The 21431-nt window shown below is 39.0% G+C and overlaps 1 protein-coding gene across 2 annotated transcripts in view; it reads right to left on the bottom strand.

Annotated features, from left to right (window-relative positions):
• Positions 1 to 9233: 9233 nt before the first annotated feature.
• Positions 9234 to 21431, bottom strand: part of LOC145453905 (uncharacterized) — a 30993-nt gene continuing 18795 nt past the window's right edge. The window contains exons 7-12 of one of the 2 annotated variants that reach the window (XM_080331874.1): positions 18192 to 18360; positions 13826 to 13926; positions 13692 to 13763; positions 12576 to 12731; positions 12353 to 12515; positions 9234 to 9898 (exon numbers count right to left, since the gene is read on the bottom strand). In XM_080331874.1, coding sequence (XP_080188000.1) covers positions 9783 to 9898; positions 12353 to 12515; positions 12576 to 12731; positions 13692 to 13763; positions 13826 to 13926; positions 18192 to 18360 — 777 coding nt within the window. In that variant the 3' untranslated portion in view covers positions 9234 to 9782. Of the gene's footprint in view, positions 9899 to 11685; positions 12280 to 12352; positions 12516 to 12575; positions 12732 to 13691; positions 13764 to 13825; positions 13927 to 18191; positions 18361 to 21431 lie in introns of those variants that run through there. The other variant, XM_080331873.1, reaches the window with a different exon arrangement.

The following is a 21431-nucleotide window of genomic DNA, read 5'->3' as shown; positions in this document are numbered from 1 at the left end:
TGTAAACTGATCATACTAATCAGTCGCTATAAGTTTTCGCGCTTCTAGAATAGGATTGACTTTAGTTGCGTCATAAGAATCATGATAATATTCAATCAATGTGTTAATTTACCAACTCGAAATCTCACTCGCGCTACAAGTGAAGCTGGATTGTATTCGAATATGTTAATCTACCGCCTTGACATCAGGATAATATTATTCAAAGTCTGTAAACATGGTGATGTCTTATATCAATAATATTAGGAATGTTGATGGCGTGTTTGTCGGATTATTCACACAATGATTTGAAACAAAACGTTGAAACTTACAACTTTAACATTGGTCTATAATTATTTTTTGTTGCAACTGGGTTTAGGAAATGAAAGCGCTCCCAGCAAACACAAAACCGTAAAAGGATCATCCGGGATCATCTCGATTAGGTTCTGATTTTCTAAGTGTCGAGGGAATGTCTAAAATACGTAGTAGGATGGTCTTGTGGTTATATTCAATCAGAATAAATTCATACTCGGTGTTGTTCCATCTCATGCATTAGGCTTCGTTATATCCGGTAGTTAACCTAATAATGCAAATTTTCTATCTCTCGCTGGTATGACTAAAATACGTAGAAAGGATGACTTTGTCGGTACATTCAATCACGATGAATTCCAATCCGGTTTTGTTCGATCTCATGCAGTAGCTTCGTTCTATCCATTAGAAAACAATGTTCTACCTTCGTTTTATTGCGTGAGGATGTCACCGGTGTTGTATATTCGTGTTGTTGCTCTAAGGTCGAACAGTTTTGTTTTCTTCTGATATATATGATCTTCATTATATATATATTCGCTCTTTCGGTAATCTCGCATGTTCAACGAGTATGGCTAATAGTTTTATTCAGAGAATAACTAAATAAGTGAGATGTTGTACGTTTAGGAATATGATTATCGATGCGTGACTTCTAGAATATTTCGGCGATTCAAATTTTACGTCATCGCGCGGGACAAAGATTTGACGCGCAACAGGTCGTAGCCAGGCATAGTTCGCTCTTTGTGTATGGTAAATGCCGTAAATATATAGGAATTGTGACTGACTGAGGTAGCGGGTTAAAGGTATATACGCAGTAGCATATAGCTTATGGGGTATTTCGAATTGCCTGTAGTATATGACGCCTTGAGCTGTTTGACTTTCTGCAAAACAGGTGTTGACAACTATATAGAAAAGTTTCAGCTTTTCAAGGCTGGAATTAGAGCTAAACCGTTTTTTTCCGAATTAGATTACAATTATATTACTGGCATTTCGCTCTAATTTAGTGAAATTAGACCACTATAATTATCTAGTTGTCCAAGTCGCTTCAAACATCTGAATTACTGGTACCTATACCCACGGTATATCATAATATTTATGCTTGAATTTTCTAGGTATATAAGTCATATAGATACATACCTGTAGAACACTGATTCGTGATTTTATAAAAGTTGGTGCAAGAATGGACATTTTCAACTTTAAGTTGATTAATGAAGCAAAATTTGATATTTGAGTGCAATTATACCTCGAATCCAGTGACAAGATTATTAATCGTTGAACCTTGAAACCAAACGCAGCTTGTTTATGTTGGCCCAGAGAATTTGGCTAGCCAGACCATATTCATAGAATATGGTCACAGTAAGACAATATTTTGAGCTAATTTACATGAACTTTCCAACATTTGATTTGATATGTCCGCTAAAACAGTTGTTATTCTGCTTTCGAATAAGACCTAAATTGCTGATTTCAATGGTAACTGTGTTTGTCAAAGGCTGTAAAGGGAATTTCTTTTCCATGTTAGATGTTTTTTTTTTGTGGTGTTCATATGGGTGGTTCGACTACACTGGTCATTTTACACCAGGCCGGTTCTTATTATTATCATTCCGTATCTGCCCGATTACCAGTGAACTCGGCACTTAGTGAATTCGGCCGCACAAACTCGGCACTTGGTGAATTCGGCCGTGGTAGATCTGGTAGCGGTACCGGTCGCCATGATTGGTTACTGGAATGTTTGCCGGTGAACTTGGCACTTTGAGTGGTTGTCAATGTTGTACGGGGGTCAGGGCATGCGTAGATCACACAGTCACGGCATGATTAGATCACAGATTGCGTAATCGCGGGAAATAACGCGACGCTCTTCACTTGGTGAACTCGGCCCTTGGAGGAATTGGCACTAGAACACCTTCGCATTAGAAATGCATTTAATATGAATGAACAGTATCAAAAAGGAAATTTAAACGTGTCGTGGCTCGCGGTAGATCTCGTAATCTTGGGATCCTTCAACCCTGTTATCGAGACACCCTAACCCCAGAGTGGAATCGTCTCTCCAAAGGCAAAAAATAATTTATTTTGACGTGATCATGCGAAACATTTGTTGATGAGGAACACTGGCTTGTCGTGATCGATAAACGAAGAAGCGCCGCTTGATCTTCCACATTTTCGATCTCACATACAACGCCAAGATCCATCATCTCAAAACTTACACGACACAGGCCCGTCACTCACGCCATCGATTCCAAGCAGACCGCGCGTGGTCGGTATATGAGCGCTGCGTTATTTCCCGCAGCTACGCAATCCGTGATCTAATCACGCCGTGACTGCGTGATCTACGGATGCCCTGACCTCCTTACAAGATTGACGAATCACTTGATAATACTATTATTAGTTTAATAATTCATATTAATGGCTGTTAATACACTTCATTACAAAATTTCCCGAGGGCCGAATTCACCAAGTGCCGAGTTCATCGGCAACCATCTGCCCACTTATAGCACGGCCCACTCCTAGGCTTTTTAAGACATGGCTATGCGGATCAGATGGCGAGGAGGAGCCTAGATAAACGGCCAACACTTCGGTAGGAATTATGGAGGCGACGTGTCAGGCTCGAACCCGCAATTCATTGGTGTTTAGCTATAATGGACCGTAAAATGGTACCGTAGCATTTGACATTTCGTGTGGCAATTGACTTTTGTGTGGAAAATTGTGTTCGTTTCAGAACTTATCCGAAACTTCTATTCCGTCATAGATTGTATATGATAAAACGATATCGTAATTGATCCTAGAAGAATTCCAAAGCCACTCACCACAAAGGAGGATTTAAAGAAGTTTGATGACATATTGAATGAAAGCAAAAGCCTTTGCAAGAGATGTGGTATGTTGAATCTGTTTTGTTATTTTCAAATGCTTGCCGATAGCAGACGGTATATATAAACGTAAGATGTGGAAGCTATCAAGGTATTATGTTTATTATTTTTAGAAATTCAGTCAGTCAAAGTGGACGATCGTATTGCTTGGATTATATTTAGGCTTATTTTAGCATCTTTGAGATGCAACTCTGAACGTGGACGGTCATGAACAGTCAACTAATTCTGTTCCTATATTGGCATATCAGACATTTGCACTCGTACCGTTGGCGGCGACAATATTGGTCAGTCAGCAAAAAGCATCATGAAGAAGGTTGCCAGTCTGGTGAAATTATAGCAGAGTCGGAAAGAATGGGAAATACGCTTTCATCAACCTCCATTTGAACAAGATCACATATAGTAAGAGACATTCATGATATGCTGCAAATGTCACTGTGTTCTTTGTCTAGTCACCCCACTCATGTAACTATTGAGGCTTCATGCCAGGGTTGTAACCAAGTCACAAGGCTCCGAGTCGCAAGTCAATCTCACTTTTATAGTTTTGACTCGAGTCATTTTCAATTCACCACCGAGTCAAGTCCGAGTCCAAGTCAGCGAGCAGAGGGCCGAGTCCGAGTTATGGTATTATGACTCGAGCCAGAGTCATTGTGTTAGCTGCTCAGTTTCCAATTTAAGTCTTGTTAAACTAACTTTTTATATATTTTTTGTGATATCGAGTGGGTCGCATTTATAATATACGAATTTTCCTTACTTTTAGCAGTTTCTGGCCGCATTTTCAAATACCAGTATCAATAGACGAAATCCCAATAGCGATTTGCTGTACTATTCTTTGAAATAATAATGAAATGTCGGTCTTGGCCGTCTGAGTCTCAAGTCATGCGCAATGAGTCGAGTCATTTCAGTACTTTGAGAAGATGACCTGAGTCAAGTCGAGTCAACAGAAAAACCTGACTCGAGTCTTACAACCCTGCTTCATGCAATGAGCATTGACTTTGAAGATAAATAGTAATTAAATAACTGGTTGGTGGTACAAAATTTTAATACCGCTTTCAAAAGTACCTTCATGATAAACGTTATTGAAACCCGAAGAACTTTTCGCGTGCCTATTAAAGAGCTACCGGCACCATAAAGGAAGCATAACAGAGTTGGATTCAAAACCAGATGGAGAATTATGAAGCATTAATGTCGAATTTAGAAATAACATCAATGGAGCCAGAACACAGCAACAATGCAGTGCATAACAACGGTTGCGTAAAACAGTTTGAAAGCGTGACACAATTCTTTAATTATTTATTATAGTGGTGCCCAACGTAAATACTATTTTATTAAAATCCGAATTTTTCGATGGCAATAACTCCGCTTCCACTTGTTTGAATCGAACCAAATTTGATGAACATCGTTTCTATACATAACCTAACACTTTCATGGGGTGAACAGAAAATTTTCAAATTTTTTCTATTTATTTTTATATAATAAATAGAAACTTTCTTTTCCTGTAGCAATGCGGCTACTGGTTGGAATTGAACCAAATTTGGTGTGTAGGCTTGAATTAGGTAACCTAACAATTTTATCAAGTAGCAAGAACGATTTGAGAAAAAAAAAGTCATTTTTTAAGAGCCCTAATGTCCATGTCAGAGAAACGTTTTAGGGTAGGCCTACTCACATGTCTCGCAGCGTTCTCTACATAATTGTCAATTGCGATACAAACTGTTCGCTTGTATTGGTTAAGCCATCCAACTTCGAATTGTAAAATGTTGGGAGTCTTGATATCAAATTTTTGAAAGGTGCACTTTGAGAAGATTTCGGAATCTGTCAAATTATACAAAAAAATTTAGCAAATTCTTTGACATATTTCATCCATTTGGGACTCGATCAACGTAAAAGAATTAGTAATTATTTTATACAATATATTGTATTTGTAGTTGAAGTATAGTAATAATTCTTATGGTTACCGCACGTGTAACGATTCACGGCCATAACTGGAATAATTAGAATGATGTAACTTTCAAATTGTCATGCATTTTGCAACAACATTGTTCTCAATTTTCAAGGTGCTGACCATTGGAGGAAGAATCCCCCTTAAGCCGGGAATTCACGATCCGTAAACGCGGCCGACTGTTTCTCTCCTCAAGAGGAAGGAAGAGAAAAAGGGAGCAGAAATAGCAAGAGTGTGACAAGTCGCGTCCATTCGCTTTAATGAGTATTTCCATCCGCGAAGCGCGAAGTAGTAGGTGGGAAAACTAATGGGCGTTTGGTTAGCGCTTTATAAGGTTGACTCCAGCGCTGTATTTGCTGAATGTTGCGGTGAAATAGGGGTGGTGTCATTTGGTATCAATATTGACTATTAAAAGACCATTTGTTAGTGGTCATGGATTTGTTCGGCCAGTATGCAGTAATTTCTGATGGTCACTTCCCGGGCTTCTGTTCTCTAACCACTCATGATTGTTATTCTGCTTCTAGTAAGACTGTCGATTCTAATGTTTTATCGTATCATTTGTCGGAGGTTTCGCTCGCTTTTTTACAACGTTTTGCTCTCTGCTAAGTCAATTACTGGCTGAGTATCACTACAGCCTAAGAAACTGCACTAATTCTCATTTTAATGTCTTGCTGGTTATCTTGCTGTCAATTCTAATAATTTGTTAATGTCTATACCAGTGCCGCCACTCAAATGTTTTGTTCTCTGTACACAATATTGTTAGGTCTTCAGCTTTCCAGGCAGAGTATCATTCCACTTTCTAGACTTGAGTATATATCTCTCCAACTAGCTGCCAAATAACTGATTCATTTGGATTGTTGAATTGATCATTTTTGACAGAATGTGAAGAAATTTTAGTCAAGAATTCTTTTTGTGTTAGTGGCTGTTTTCAAAGATTGCTGAAGTAGTCATCGTTGATCTTGATAATCAAGTAGAAGTGGCGATTGAAGTCAGTTCTCTAGTCATATAATAATAAAAAATATAATAATAAAAACTTGAAAACTTGAGTGGAAATAGTCCAGAATCAAATCCATTTTAGTAAGTATGGGTGAAAAAAATGCAGGAGTCATTCGTTACTCGCTACCTCTGCCATTTTCGCAGTACGAATGTCTTAGCTAATAATCGTCATTTTCATTTTATTTGTATGTCAATTCACCTAGTGTGATATCTTGACACCGGGTAATGTGCGAAAGTGTTTCAATTCCCACCGCAGATTACGACGATAAAGTATTGTACCGGTTATTGTTCAACAAAGAAAATTGTTGTTTCATCTAGTCTTGGTTACTGGAGACAATTACATTTGTAAATTATTTCCTGATTTCCACAATACGCTGCGTGGTTTTTACGAACACGGCTTAATCTTCCCAATCAAAACATTTCAGATGTGTTAATCTAGTTTTACAAATCGATATGTTAATAACAATGTTTCTGAAAAGTTTGTTGGTATCGTAATAACCTTCAACACAACCCTGGTCTAATAATGTCATAATTTAATAATCAAGTCATGATCGACTATTACAAAATCTCATATGTCAAAATCAATGTGTCAATTCATATGTTCACATCGTGAAAATTTTCAATATAACGCCTGCGTTCGATTGTAAGAAATGAATTCTCAACTACGTTGGTCAGACATTCAAATCTTGTATACTCAAATGTAATGTGTTAATCTCAAACCGCACACCGAGTAGTATTTACTTTGGTTTATAAAATATACCGAGTAGTAATTACTTTATCTTACAGAATAGTAACGACTTTTACAGTTGAACAAAAAAGACGATTTGGCGGTATATGACTACAACCGAACTTGCTATGGATTTTAGATTGTAGCTATTGTATGTACTCGCGTAATCTTGTCTTCTTTCTGTACGGGTACTGTCTAGTTGGTTGGCTAAGTTACAAACGGATTTACTTGACAAGGTTTTCATGATTGACTCTTTTGAGTATGGTAAGATGTTAAAATTTCGAGGCGTAATACTATTTCCATTAACTCAATTGTGACAAAAAAATACCCAGATAACTTGTTCAAGGCTTCTTTTGTTTCAAATCAACATGTGAATAATCAGTTATTGTGACAAGTTGAAATATCGTACCGAAGTTGCGAGTGGGAACAGTACGCGATTGTGTAAGTGTGAAGACAGCGAGATGGAGATCGTGTGAATAAATTAATCTGAAACGCAGTGGAGTGAAAGTTTACCCAGCCTGTCTGGCAATCCTACTTCAAATCGCGATATGACAAAGTAGGTTGAAATATTCCGATTCAACTCATCGCATTGCAACTCGATCGCGTTATGCGCAAGCGGTTGTCAAGTTGGAAATGTTTTCAACAACGGGCAATATTTCATTAATTGACTCTATTTTGTGAAGTAACACATTAAAATATCGCGATAGTATTTACTGAAACTGACAAACGGAAAACCAACTCGCGATTACAGTTGTAAGGTTTCATTACTTGTTTCAAATCGATGTGCGTATAATTTCGAAATATGGGTGGGTTGAAAGTTGGTAGTCATGTTTGTCAATCCTATTTCAGTTCACACTTTGCCAAAGTCAAAATATTTCATTTTGATTATCTCAGTTTACCTGTAGTACATCTGACGAACGGATTTAAAGTTGGCAAATTACCAAAATGATTGAATATTATCGGGTTAGAGATAGTTGGTATTGATTCTATAAGTGTTAAAACAGCGGCGTGGAATGTGTGAATGATCCGGAAACGGAGTTGAAAGTTGGTCAAGTCAAGTAATATTCAGTTTCAAAAGGATTATACTCTTAAAAAGATTCGAGTTATACCAACAATTGACAATTTGTGGGTATTCAAATCGTTGCCTTTGTGGTTCTGTTATTCCTTACCCTTGTGAGCGATCGTGGGATTTTACAATTATTTCACACCTATTTGAGTATGCGGTAACCTCAGAAAGGATTAGGGTTAGGACGGAAATAAGTGGCAATTTGTTGCTGTTCAAGTTACCGACACTGGCGGTTCTGTTAGTCGTTACTTATTAAATCTTACCAGCGAAATCAAGTTCTGTGACAAACTGATTACTAAAATTTCACCGCGTGAGCGATCGGTATGGCTATGACACCAAGTCGTGAAAGATGACTATGTCTGAGGTGTTATCTTGTGGGCGATCGAAGGATTTTACAAATATTTCACACCTTTTTGAAGTGTTAGTATGTGAACGCGGCTATTGTTGGTATTCGAATCGCCGTCTACGCCGGCTCTGTGGCAAACTAATTACCAAAATATTACCAAGCAAGTGATTCCTAGATTTAGCAAACTATTTCACACCCTTTTTTGCTAAAAGTACGACATGCCGCCCGCAGTCCATACCCGAAAGTACGAATCACCGCCGCGGCCATAAGAATAACGATATATTGAAGTCGCAATCACCGTAAACGTTGGGATTACCTCAAATTGGTCATATATAAAAATTTGGGATATACACAATAACTAAGGATCAATCACGTGACTATTTACCATACCTGATACATATTCAAAACCGTGCGAGAGATGCCTATACCAGAAAGGGCGATTCATGGCCGCACCCATAAGAACACATGGCGAATCACCAGAGACTCCGTAAGAATACACGACAGGCGAATCACCACCACAGCCTATATCAAAAAAGGCGAATCACCACCACGAGTTTTCACGGCGAATCACCACCGCGGCCTATACCTGAAAAGGTGAATCACGATCGCACCGATAAGAACACATGGCGAATCGCGGCCGAGATGGGGGTCTAAAAAGGCGAGTCACCACCACAGCCTATATCAAAAAAGGCGAATCACCACCACGAGTTTTCGCGGCACATCATCGCCGCAGCCTATACCTGAAAGGGTACCGTCATCACCACACCCATAAGAACACATGGCACCTCACCACCACAAGGGGGGGGGTCTAAAATGGTACCATCACCACCACGGGTTTTCAGGCACCTCACCGCCGCACCCATAAGAGCCCCTGCCAGGTCACGACCGATCTATACTACTACTGGCGTTGTTTGTAATTTGAATTTGTAATTGCTGTGAATGTCACTTCCACGGAGTTCATTTTTCGACGTAGATCAGGAGGACAATATGTATTCGAAAACTACATTGTCATGCAGCCGTCGCCTTGTCTGCTATTCTCATTGAGCAATCAACGCATCGTGCAATCCGAGATTTCGTGGCGCAGGCGAGACAGCAACTTAGATTTGAGGATTTTGAAACGGGGTCCGAGCCCCTAACCCTGAATACGCCACTGTATTCACCTCTCAGAGACATGTTTATACTGCCACAAGAATAATTATACTGCTCGTGCTGAAGATTTAATAACAACTTGCTGCAATATTGATAAATTATGCACAAAATTAGAATTTTCGCAAAGAGCCATACTTTATGCCCAAAAAAACCATATATGGCTCGTGAGCCATAGGTTCCCGACCACTGTCATATATGAAGCTGTTAGTCGCAGTTTAAACATATAGCCTCAATTGTTCAAAGCAGGCGTTCATCATGACTCGCCGCCCGGGTACGAGAATGGTACAACAAAATACATTAAAATTCTCTTTTAACATCCGACGTGAATGTCAGTAAAATACAGTTAAGTTAGTATGAAAACTAGTCCTATTTGTGCTATGATGCATTCAGTTGTATCTATGCTGTGTTTTCAATATTCTTCACATTATAACAGACAGTCCATGGTGACAAATTCTTTGGTCCCCCTTCCATCCTGTTTCTTCAATTCTGTAGTCCTGTCCCACTCTGACGACGAATTCTTGAGATGAGCGAGATTCTATCCGAAAAACTACGATAAATAATAATCACATATACGAGAACCTATTTCTAGTAAACTACAAAACCAGTAAATATCATGCGTTACGGGTCCTGGCTATCTATTGAATATTGCAATAAAAGAAACATGACAGTAAAGTCTAAATTATAAACTTGATAAATGTTTGTATTGACGGCCACTGGCGTGTGATTGGTAGTTACAACAACCGTGATCATCACTAGCCCCAATAGCGATTCTGAACACATCAAAAGAGTACGAATCCCACAACGATCTGACTCCGGCCCTATCAGAAAATCTATGAATCTGACTTGGGCAAAAACTGAAGAAAAAAAATCCGGCCGGATATCCAGTTCAGTCCCGGTCAATGTCCCACTCCAATAGACACTTTACTAATGATTTGCAAGAGTACAAAATATCGATAGTTCCGCTGAGGCTCGAACCAGGGCTTTGGAGCCGAAGCCGGAGCCATGCATTTTAAGCGGAACCGGCGCTCTACTCAGAATCCAAGTGAGACCGAATCCAGTGTTGGGATGACTCGAGTCACTTTTTCGTATGACATGACTTGACTCGAGTCACTTTGCAAATATGACTTGACTTGACTCGAAGTTTCCAAGATGCAGATGGACTCGTGACTCAGAGCAAAATTTACGAGTCAATTTCAAGTCGAAATGTAGTTTGTGTCGATAAAAATCGCTGGATTATGCATATGTTCGGATTGTTCTCGATACGCTGGTGTGACCTGTGAGGATGACCAAGTGAACCAGTCAATTATAGCTCATGTCTCCATGTTGTAGATGTATGGCCTGCAGCGTGAAATAATAGAATAGTGATATAACTGCTGCAGGCTAAATAGACCCACACTAATCTGGAAAGCTATCGGCTGACATTAGTAATGAGCCAGCACACCACGTCAAGGTTTGAGCCATGCGCTGGATTAGGTCGTATCTATTAGTGCATGGTTTCAGTGATAGACTACATCAAAACTAAGTACCTCTATCATATGCAGAGACCTGATGATTGGATTTATTGGATATGGGACTGGTCTAACAAATGCGGAGATTTGATGTTTGACCAAAGGGGGGGGGGGGGGGCTTTTGACCAGGGGGCCCCGGGCGACCGCCCACTTCTTCCAACCCAAAAGCAACCACTGCATTCAACCAACATCCTCAACAAAAGAGGACAAATTATTAGAAAAGAGGACATTTCGGCGTCCTCCGAGGATATTTTCAAAAAAGTCCAAAAGAGGACGTATGTTGCACCACGAAACGATGTCGACACAAGACAAACGTTTGTTGCGGAAGAGTCGTCCTAACAGCACGAGTAGTCGGTATTTAAAAGGCAACTAGATTAACGGCGCAATCAGAGCATTAAGCATTAGCCTACCAATTAACATGAGCCGAGGTTCGGCTCCAGAAAAATAGAAGCGATTCTCGCGCATAGGATTCGCGAGTGACAGTAACTTGAATTTGACGATTTTGAAGAGAGGGGTTCCGAGCCCCTAAACCCGAGGACGGCATTGTCTTTACGTCTCAAAGACATGTTCATACTGCCATGAGAAGAATTCTTTTGGCCGTGATGAAAATTTACCAACAAGTCGCTGCAATATTTGTAAATTCAATACAAAAATAAATATTCGGCAAGTAGCTATATCTTGCACATCAAAGAGCCATATATGGCTCGCGAGCCATAGGTTCCTGACCACTGCCCTATGGTGTACGATACACCCGGTTGAAGAGCCCTGGTCTGTCCTACATGGGCACTAGACAGAAAGCAAGACTCGAACACCATTACATCATCGACATCCGCTTCTATTTGGTAGTATCAATGATTATATAGAAACATTTCATCTGTAAAATGCAACTCACAAATCACGCGGACTTAAGTTTCAGAATGAACCTGTCATCCAGTAAACAACGCTATAGGGTTCGATTTCTACTTCACGGAGGTCGATGGTACGGCGATGCCAGAATATTAAGATTTGAGGGGGCAATAGAGTACGCTGTTCTGCTGATATAAGGAGCAATGAGTTGATTCGATAATATTGCGATTTCCTTCACGGAACAAATTTCTTGAAATAAGCTAATTTCGCATATAACAAGAGTAAATAAACGTCTCATAGTCAATACACGTTGATCGTAAAACTACATTTAGGAATCTCGTTCACTTCTCATATGCTGGTGTGAACTGTGAAGCAGGTCCATGTAACTATATTAGCAACAGACGTAGTCATTAGATATGCCAAGAAAATATCCAGAACTCAATCTACAATTTAGTCGCCATATTCTTCAACACATTGCGTTGTATTTTCCCTGTCGCTGATTTTGGAATAGTCTTGACAAATTCCACGCCACCACGCAGATGTTTATATTCCACAAGATTCTCTGAAGGGGCAAGCTCGGTTGAAAAATTTAAGCGGGAATTCTAACATCGTATCTTATTCATAACGAAACCCACCTTCGACTATTTTGTGAACGTCATCGATTGTAAGTGATGGGTCACTCGGCACAACAAAGGCCTTCGGGAGTTCTCCGCACTTCTCGTCGGGAATCCCAATAACACCGACGTCCGCGACTTTGGGGTGGGAGATTATTACAGACTCCAGCTCAACAGGAGATACCTGTTTCCGTCCGGCAAATTATAAATCTCGTCATATTTCCAGAAGACGTGCCACGGTTACCTGTACAGCTTTATATTTTATAATCTCCTTTAGTCGGTCGACGACGAATACGTTACCATCGGCATCGTAGTGACCGAGGTCACCCGTCCTGAACCATCCGTCAGCGTCGAATGCGGCCGCGTTTGCTTCCTGATTTTTCAAATATCCCTTTGTCACCTAAAAAGAGTTGGATGTTGCAGCGATGTCAAACCGAGAAATTCTTCGATTACGCCAAGAGATATACATGTGAATTGGTCAGGCGTTTGGCACCTGATCAACCTCAGATTCTAGAACGGCTTGGAATAATTTTTGCCGATTTGCATGATCTTGAAGGCTACATATATGCATGTGGACCGCTCATCCTACCAAAACTTCATTCATAGCAACACGATCCCTGTCGCAGATTTTGTTAACGTTAGGAATATATCTGTTTTATCCTGCAAATTACCGGTACATACATTATACTTGTCACTACCCGCTCGAGGGGTTTATGCCTTCCACTATTTTGGTTCAGATTCAGGTATAATGAATGTACTTGTGAATGAAATATAGTTTTACTTTGGATTCGTTATATATTTCATCTGCATACAAAAAGACAGTAAATATGAAGAAAAAAAAATTTCCATACACTTTACTGTGTTACTTGAACCGAAATCGTCATGTAGCAGTTGCCACAATTGCGTCAAACCAATAGACTTGAAGCAATGGAAGAGAATGGGAGGGTATAGAAATTTCTCACAATTAAAAAAAATTTGTGACAGGTATTCCGAACTAGATTTATGTAAATATATCATTCGAACATCGTCGCATATAAGTAGGCTTACCATATTTCGGAAATGAAAAAAGAGGACACTTTTTCAGAAATTTCAGACATGCAAAACTGGAGAAGAATTCTCAAAAACCGGTAAATTTTTCCCACTTCATCCGAAATACCCGCCGGAGCTTCACTTCTGCGCTAATTTGCGGCATATCACTCGCAATCTCCTCTATATCTGACCTAAATTTTCAAAAAAGAGGACAAAATCTCAAAAAAGAGGACAAAAGGGCGTCCTCCGAGGACACTTTCAAAAAAGTCAAAAAAGAGGACAAATCCTCTTAAAAGAGGACGTATGGTAAGCCTACATATAAGCAACCTACTCGGGCACTGCGGACACGTATCTCTCCATTGGTTCCAATGGGACATTCCTCTTCTGTCGCTACGTCGGTAGTCTGAAAGCATAAAATGCAAGCACGAAAAAAAAACTATGATTGAAATTTATGATCCTGCCCACCTTCATCTCCAAACCAGGAATAATTTTTCCCGCGGACCTCGCAGAGTTTTCGTCCGTAACGACACCCATCGAAATCATGTTAACTTCAGTCATACTGTATGCTGCAATGTAAATATACAATGGATCGAAATTTGTGTGTCTATGTTGCATGTATACAAAGTTGCGGCATTTTTCATCTTCGAACCATACCGCCGTGGTATGTCACTTAAGTGCACGAAGGAAAGAGATCGGGAGGGGTGTTATATTGCATGCACTCGAATTACATTACGTAGCACTTTCAGTACATGTGATTGGTGATATTTTTTTTATTTGCAAACACGCTATTGGAAATTCACGAAATTCCGTATAACTAACCATATATTTCTATTGAGAATAATCTTTACTAATTGAACAACCCCAGCTCTCAGAATTCATCACCAGGGGAGAATGGTCTAGTCCGGGGTGGCCAGACAGAGTCCGTAGAAGGAAAATTATATGCGGCAGGGTTAGGGTCGTTGGTTCGAGTCTCGGTTCTACCCAGTTTCTATATGTCGGAGGTTTATCTGGGCTCCTCATCGCCGACTTCACTGCGATTGCAGTGACTTAAAATGCCCAGAAAGCACAGTGAGCCGAGCTGGAAAGTCGGCAGCAAAGATCCGATGAATGAATGCGTCTGGAAGAGAGAGAGACTGATTCGTGGAAGAGAGAGCAAGAAAGGTCGCCAAGAAAAATGCATTGAACTGTTGAAATTGCCATTGTGCCATTGTCGTGGAGCAGAAAGCCTCATAAGGTTATAAGCACCACTGGCGTATCTTATCAATACAATACAATCAAATATGCGGCAGTCGGCACGTAATTCATCTATAGTAGTGGTTTCCAACATTTTCCACCCACGTACCATTTCGACGATTTATGCAGTGCTCACGTACCACCTACAAATGTTCCGCGCGCCGAAAACGGTCTAAAATGTTTTCACCATTTATGACGTCATAACATCGTAGTTGACCTATGCGTGATGTAATAACAAATTTTATTAAACTAGGTATTATCAGCCACCGTTGATGGGATACATGGAATTGTTTTTTCACCACCAGTCACAAGAAGAACAACATAATGAAACAACAACAAACAACAAAAGTCAATTTATTTAATGAGATGGTTGCATTTGTTTATATTCCACTAGCTGGTCGATGCGTGGCATACAATTGCTCACAGCGCATCGAAAGTCATGCATGGCCACAACAAGTCGGTTTCGTTTCTTCTACGTGATAGTCATCAGGGATGAAAATCGAACTCCCACGTAGAAGGAAAAATTAGCCGCTGGGAAATAGCGTGAGAAGCTAGCGTCGAGTACGAGGAGGCCATGCTAAGCCAGAATTTCATTGGAGAACAATCCTTGTGTTTCGTCTTTGCTGTCTGGTCATTCTGGATATCCATATGAGCTGTTCCTGACCCACATAAACTAATAACTCCCTTCGATCGAAAATAAAAAAGAATCTACTCGCGTACCACCTGGAAGACCTACGCGTACCACAGGTTGTGATCCACTGGACTATAGTATGAGTTGGCGGCTGTCAATGTACAAATTGAATTTAGGAATTAACTTACGAATCTTTGCGACTTGTATTTCTGATTTGAATATAGAAGTGTCCATGATTAATAACAATTGACCCACCCGAAGACGCAGCATTTGTAACTAAATTTACGAATACACCCCTCCATCAATTCTACCGGTGAATCTGATCACATCGGCTGACAAAGTGAAAATATTTGATAGTAATGTGTGCAGTGCAACGACTAATATTAATGAACAAATTCATACATTATTTTGAAAACATTTCTGCACTTGGCGCAACACAAAATTATTCCCGGTAACTATATTCATAACATGGCTACTTGCGATTTCGGTGAGTATAGTAAACCGATATGAATAAACAGATGATTGCAGATTTCATCCGAAATGGAAATGGACAGTTTCACATGGATATTTGTCGTCAGTTAGTTCATTATGACTACATGCACTGTAATGCGACCGTAGGCTATATAAGTAATCGAAATGTGGCCGTGAGCAGCAAAAAGGTTACCCTGGTCTAGTCATAGACGGGCTATTTCTAAAACTTGCTGCACGCTTTAAAAAATGGACTCACAGGCCAGGGAGGTAGTTTGGACATGGTACTAAATATGCGGTGGATACTAAATAAATAGTAAATGTAATTGCATATTCCTTGGCGCAAAGCTTTTACGAGAAATAAATGGATTACTTCAAAACAAAATTTGATCCCAATGTTTTCCAAAGTCAGGAACGAAGGCCCCAAATGGTGCCGAGGGAGACACAGAGAAAAGCTGGTAAGGGAGCACTGTTTATATGCTCACTAGATAAACAAAGTTTTCTTATATCATTCATTAATGTTTTACAAGTTGCAAAAGTCTCGCAGAATTGTGATTTAACGAGAAAATATTACTCCAAGAAAATTCCGTGTGACAAGAAACTCTTTTATTATTTGAATTTCATTATTATGAACCACAAACTTGCATGCTAATTCAATGCTTGGGTTGCGATATGGGATGATTGAGATGACCTTTCGGGATCAACTTCTTTGATCAATAGGGGAGAGGAGGCCAAGATGAGACACGGGGCAAGATGAGACATGCAATTTTTTCACAGAAAAATTTTCTTATGGACAGATTCCTTCAACTATGTTGTTCCCACAATGCCATTCTATAGTCCTACCATATTAACAAGGCAAACAGATTTGAGGTTGGGAAGAAAAATGCCAAAAACTATATTTTCATAGTATATGTCAGTTATGTGAATTCATGTTTGTAAGGGCATACCTATCCTAGTACTTAATATTATAAAACAAGAATACTGGAGCTGGTTGAGTGCAATATTAGCAGTGTAATCATGCGCTTACCTCTGAAAAGTAACGGACAGAAATGTTTTTATTCGAATTTATATGTTAATTTAGGTGTGGGGGTAAGATGAGACAAAATCATGGGGGTAAGATGAGACATGGGTATCAGAGGGCTTTTCTATTGAAGGCCTCGGAAGATTAAAAATTTACTGTTGAAGGCACACAAAATGTATTATTTATCTAGTAGTTTACCAGATGTGATATTACAAGACAAAATAATAACGAAACTCTTATTGTTGCTGGATCTGGTTTTCGATGTCACTTATATTTGTATATGATGTACCAATTCTTTTTAAAAATGAATTATTTCATGATTATTATATTTTATTCACGATGTTGCTGGTTGATTCATCATTTGGGGTGAATTGGTGGTGTAATGAGCATGAATTGCTTAGTGTCTCATCTTAAACACAGTGTGTCTCATCTTACCCTCACCTGGGGGTAAGTTGAGACATTTGAGCAAGGATTTTTGAAGGCCAAGAAATCCATCAGTATGTTATTCAATAGAACTCAAGCCACCGTCATAGAAAGTAGAGATCACAGGCTTTCCATTGGCACCAAAATTAATCCTCAGAAGGCATTATTCTTTGAGTGGCCTTGAATTATCAGAAAAGTGTCTCATCTTGGCCTCCTCTCCCCTACTATGTGAACTGGTTGTAATAGTGTTACAAATTATATGAGAGGTATCGGAACCTAGACGAGTAGCAGCAAGAAAATTAAAATGGGAGCATATTCTTAACCAACAGTTATTGTAACAGAATTGGAAGATGAGAGGCAACCAAGTTAATATTTGTTAAATCCATACTGAGTGGATAAAGTATTTAACTTGGGTACGTTCGCATTACATTGGGGTAAGCAAATATTTCGATTTAACGAAATTGTTGTATTATGATAGTGATGAGTAGGGCAAGTTTTTGTTGCAGTCAAATCCGTGGAAAGTTGCACTTATTTTTCTTAAAAGTTGCAGTAAAAAGTTGCATTCATTTTTCACATAAGATGCGCTAAACAGGTACATTTATGGACAGGTTCATTGAAATTATCAAGGTATAAGATACTCGAATCGATCCGTATCCAAGGCACTTTGGAAAAACTCAGTGTTGGCGACTTCAACAAAATTATTAGCCTGAAAAAAAATTGACCCAGTGAAAATATAATTTTCGGCGTTCTAGTCTGAATGTGCGTCAAATCATAAAGAACCTCAAATTTAAACGACGGTGAAATAATCACGCGATATATTTACATATATTGCCAAATATTTCAAGTAGAAAGTCAGTTGCATGAAAAATAAGAAAAAATTGCAAAAAGTTGCATGAAAAATCTAAAAACTTGCAAAAAGTTGCATGAAAAATCGAAAAAGCTGCTAAAAGTTGCTTGACAAAAATGAAGAAAAGTTGCAAAAACTTTCCCTAGTGATGAGTAAAGAAACGTATATTTGATTTTTTTTCCGACGAATATCACCAATCACCATTTACCTGCCATGAATGCGACTTTGTATTTGCTCTTTATTCTTTGTATCATTTCCGGTGCTTGTGCAGCTCCACCACTCAAAACCACTTTCAAAGAAGACAGATCATATTTTGTATTGCTGGTTGTGTTAACCAACTCGATTAATGTGGGTGGAACGCAGGTGATGAACGATACCTGAAAATATTTCGATATCAACGCGGTAGAACAGTGCTCGTGGTGAACCTTTACGGGCATATATAACACCCCTGCCTACGCCACCGCCAGTTTTTTAGTTTGCTTCGAGGTGCTCATGGTGTTTGTCGACTACTACCGTCATGGTCATTTACACCAGGCGAATTCTCTTCATCTTTATTCCGTAGCTGCCGACTTGTAGCACGGCCAACTTCTATGCTTTTATAAGACATCGCTTACACTGATGAGATGACGAGGAGGACACTAGATAAACATCAATTAAACTTCTTTTTCGATAAAAGAGATTAACCTAAATATTTTTAAATGATATAACCCGGAAAATTCACTCAACTTGCAAAGGAATACTATAGAGAAGTGATCGCAGTCTGCACACCACTCCACAGAGGTTTGTTTGTTTAGGGTATTCATGGTGCTTATCGACTACAACGGTCATTTACACCAGGCCGATTTTCTGCATTTTTGATTCCGTATCTGCCGACTTGTAGCACGGCCCACTTCAAGGCTTTGTGTAAGACAATGCTTACGCGGATGATGAGGCGAGGAGGAGCCTAGATAAACCTCCAACACTTAACTAGGAATGTTGAAGTCGACCTCGGTCGGACTCGAACCCGCAACCCATGAGTGTTGCAGCTGTGGATTTTACCACTGCGCTATCTCGCCACACTACTCCACAGAGGTGTGCCACGACGTATTTTAAATTACCATAGAGATTAATTTGTTATAGCCGTTTCTGAAAATCAGATGATAATTTTACAAAAGACGCGTGATATTCATAAATATCGATACATTGCGTTAGTTACATCACTTTAGTGATACAGTGATGCAGATTTCATGAAGAGATTTTTTGAAGAGCAACGTATCACACGCAGCTTATAAAAATCGAGTAACACTTTTAAAACCGTTTGGCGCCGGCGTGGGTATTTTTACCCATTGCCGGTACGAGAGAAGCGTACTGTAATAGAACCACTATATATCCTGTTCTAATCGTGCTAGGTCGTTGCTGTTCATTTCTGCGGATAGATATTGTTTGTGCAAATTCATTGATACATATATTATATCTAAGACATCGAAATCGGATATCAAATACCGTTGATAAATATGTTGCAAAATACACTGTCTCGGCAACGCGCGCGTCATTGACCACTCTCACATAAGGACTGTATGTTTTGTTCTAGCCGTCTTAGAGCATAGTTGTTTCTTTCAGTGACAAGCTAGTGTCCATACAAGTCCACACATATCTTCATATCTGATATTAGTTACATAGGCTATAAGGTGTTCAAAATCTATGTGATAGGCCGCGTGACAAAGATATTCGCCGACCGCATGATTTCGCAGCCACGCGCTTCCCGATACCCGTCATATACCCTGACATATATTTGGTTTTATTCGTTATAGCCAGTTGTTGTGGTTTGTTTCTATGAATAGCGCTCGTCAGCTTCTGATTTTCTTGCTAAAACAACTATACTGAGTAATTCCCTCTCAACATGCAAATATTTTTTAAATCCGTCTCCACACCCTCTCAGATTCTTCTCTAAATTTATATACAACTAAAGTATCTAGTTCTGAGTACAACGAAATTTATTTCGGACAATTTCATTGAACGGCTCTTGAGTTATTGCAGTTAGAAAAATGATGATTTTGTGATTACTCAACCATGAAATTTGGCAACACAAAACCTGTGTATGATTGTAACTGATATAGCTCAGAGGTTACGTAGAGTAAAGGTTTAAATGTTATTTAGCAATAATTTTTAGTACATGTTCTTCAGTTACCACGAATTTCCCCGCTCCACAGTATTGGGTCAAGGTTCAAAACGCGATTTCAAAATTGGAACATGTTAAAATCGGTGATGCATAACGATATTTTTCAACTCATCTGGTGCAATTCTATTTAAACCAAAATTCACAAGCAAGGTGTCATTTGAAAGCTGTTTCCAACTAGAATGCACGAAACTTAGTTTTATTATTGATATTTGACAGCAACATGGTTAAAAATATAATATGTTGCATAATGCAAAATAGGTTATTTTTTAATTAATTTTAATTATATTAATTCAGTGATCATCTGATTTTGCCATTATTCTACTCCTTATATGATAATGTGTTACAGTAGATAATTATGGCCATGCTCAGAGAGTACTTTTATTTATTGCATGTGCATTATGCTTGCAAGGGTGCTTCTGGGTTTACCGACTATCAGTAATTCGAGTCAATATCCAAATAATATTTCAATTCGTCTTCACACCCTCTTAGATTTCTCTGCAATATCATGTACAACTAAAGTACCCAATTCTGAGTAGAATAGAATTTAATTAATATAACTTTATTGATCGGTTCTTGAGCAATTGCAGTATGAAGAATGAAGATTTCGTGCTTACTCAACCATGAAATTTGCGTATAATTATAACTGCTAAAATCATTACTTATACAGGCTGAAGGTAGTAATGCTGGTAAGCAATGATTGGTGGTACATGTTCTTCACTCACTAGGAATTCCCCTCCGCATTACAGAATCAAGGTCCAAATCTTGATTTGAAAATTGACATACCAGTATGTTAAAATCAGTGATGCGTGATGATATTTCTGAACTCTCTGGTACGACTCTATCTAACTCAAAATTCATAAGTAAGGTGTCATATGAAAGCTGTTACCAATTAGAATCCATCAGAATTGGTTATGAATTGAATAAAGACAGGAACACGGTTAAAAATATACTTTGACACTTTATGCAAAACAGGTCATGCACTATTTAGAGCGCATCTTTTAAATGAAGTTTTAGACAAGTGGCAGTCAAATATCACATGCAATACCAATTCAGCAACGTTCTACTCTTTTCAAGCTTCCATTCGACACCTTCCTCGAAAAAATTGGTTTAAATAGAATTACGCTAGGCAGAGTTGCATATTTGTTACGCATGGCTGATTTTGAAAACATGATGACTTTGAATTGACATTTGACCCCTAACCCCCATTAGTAAAGTTAAAAATTTAGGTCTATCACAATAAGTATATACCAAAATATCTTACTACAGAAATTTAAGTCTGCCGGCAGCAAT

Source organism: Botryllus schlosseri, chromosome 13 (genome assembly GCF_051294905.1).
Source record: "Botryllus schlosseri isolate E-star chromosome 13, Bs_hap1, whole genome shotgun sequence".
In the NCBI taxonomy this organism is placed as follows: domain Eukaryota; kingdom Metazoa; phylum Chordata; class Ascidiacea; order Stolidobranchia; family Styelidae; genus Botryllus; species Botryllus schlosseri.
Note: the sequence above shows the minus strand (reverse complement) of the source record. Positions and strands in the feature narration are given on the sequence as shown.